This window comes from Aptenodytes forsteri, unplaced genomic scaffold, assembly GCF_000699145.1.
Source record: "Aptenodytes forsteri isolate BGI_AS27 unplaced genomic scaffold, ASM69914v1 Scaffold7, whole genome shotgun sequence".
Classification (NCBI taxonomy): Eukaryota; Metazoa; Chordata; class Aves; order Sphenisciformes; family Spheniscidae; genus Aptenodytes; species Aptenodytes forsteri.
In genome coordinates this window covers 1,398,509-1,399,747 of record NW_008795919.1, presented here as the reverse complement: position 1 = coordinate 1,399,747, position 1,239 = coordinate 1,398,509, and the positions used below count along the sequence as shown (strand labels likewise).

Here is a 1,239-nt window from a genome sequence, read left to right as displayed (position 1 = left end):
CCCCCCCCCCCCCCCCGCCCCACTGGCTGCTCAGGAATCCAGCAGCTGGGCGATCGCTCGCTGTCGCCGCCGAGCAGCAGTGCTTGGAGCGCGGGGGCCGGCCAGGCTCTCGCCGGCTGCGGCTGACCTGCTGGCATTGCCTTACATGGCTACATCCCCAGGACGGCGCAGCCCGTGCTCGCTCATCTGCTGGCGGGCTGCGAGCCCTTAGGCCTGATACCAGCTCTTGGCGTGGTCAGTCCAGGCTGGGGAACTGCCAGCGTCACCTCCATCCCTGGCAGGAGCGGGACACGGTGCCAGCGAGACGATGAGAGGCCTGCGCTCCCCCACCTCCCAGCCTTAAAGCGCAGGGGAACGGCCTGCAAGCACTGGCCTGCAAGCACGGTCCTGTCCCAGCACCGCGGGCAAATGGCCGTTTCGTGCTCTCCTCTCGCCCCCTGCGCATCTCCTGGCCGGAGAGCTACATCCAGGGGAGGGCAAAGGCGGGGGCAGCGGAGACCCCGCGGCACACAGTGCACAAGCCCACAGCCGCGATGCTGGAGGTGGACACGGCCCCCCCCCCGAGCCAGCTGGCCACCAAGCTCACCCACATGGAGACGCAGGTCTGCCCGGTGCCAAGCCAAACCCCAGCTGTCACCGTGCCGTTTGTCTTACGGGAGCAGCCGTGTGAGAAAGCTGCAGAGCAAACGTCGCCGTGTGCCCGGGGGCTGCCCGAGCCGCACGTGCTGCTCCGGGCCACGCAGTGCCGGCCCTCGCTGGCTGGGGAGTCACCTGGCCAGGCCCTGGGACACGTGCCAGCTCCGGCCACAGCCCTGCCGGCGTGCTCACTCCGGAGCCACCGCCCAACCCCGCGCTGTGTCCCCAGGCTGCACACATGGGACTGGGGCAGCACGGCCAGGAGGACCAGCAGCCTCGGCCGCCGGGCACCGGGAGCGGTGACCACGGCCACCGCAGCTGCTCCTGTACATGGGTGCCCACCGGAGGTACCGTGTCTCCGGTCACCGCATGGGTGCCTGGCAGCGTCCCGGCGTGCTGAGCTGGCCTGGCACCAGGGGCCACGCAGGGGACCCGCGCTGGCATCACGCTCCGTGGCCCTCGTTAAGGCACGGCGTGCTAACGAAGGCCCTTCCCCTCGTTGCCCCGGGTCCCAGGTCCGGGGCAGGAGCAGCGGTGGGGCAACCTCTGCCCCCCCCGGCCCCGAGCAGGGGCCGCGCCCTGCCAGCTCCGGAGCCGCGGGCA

The 1,239-nt window shown here is 71.5% G+C and overlaps 1 protein-coding gene across 1 annotated transcript in view; it reads left to right on the top strand.

The window, feature by feature from the left end:
* The first annotated feature begins 533 nt into the window (after positions 1-533).
* The window catches only part of LOC103903588 (probable beta-D-xylosidase 2), a 5,519-nt gene continuing 4,813 nt past the window's right edge, over positions 534-1,239 (top strand). Inside the window, exon 1 of the mRNA XM_009284817.1 lies at positions 534-983. Coding sequence (XP_009283092.1) covers positions 534-983 — 450 coding nt within the window. The remainder of the gene's footprint in view (positions 984-1,239) is intronic.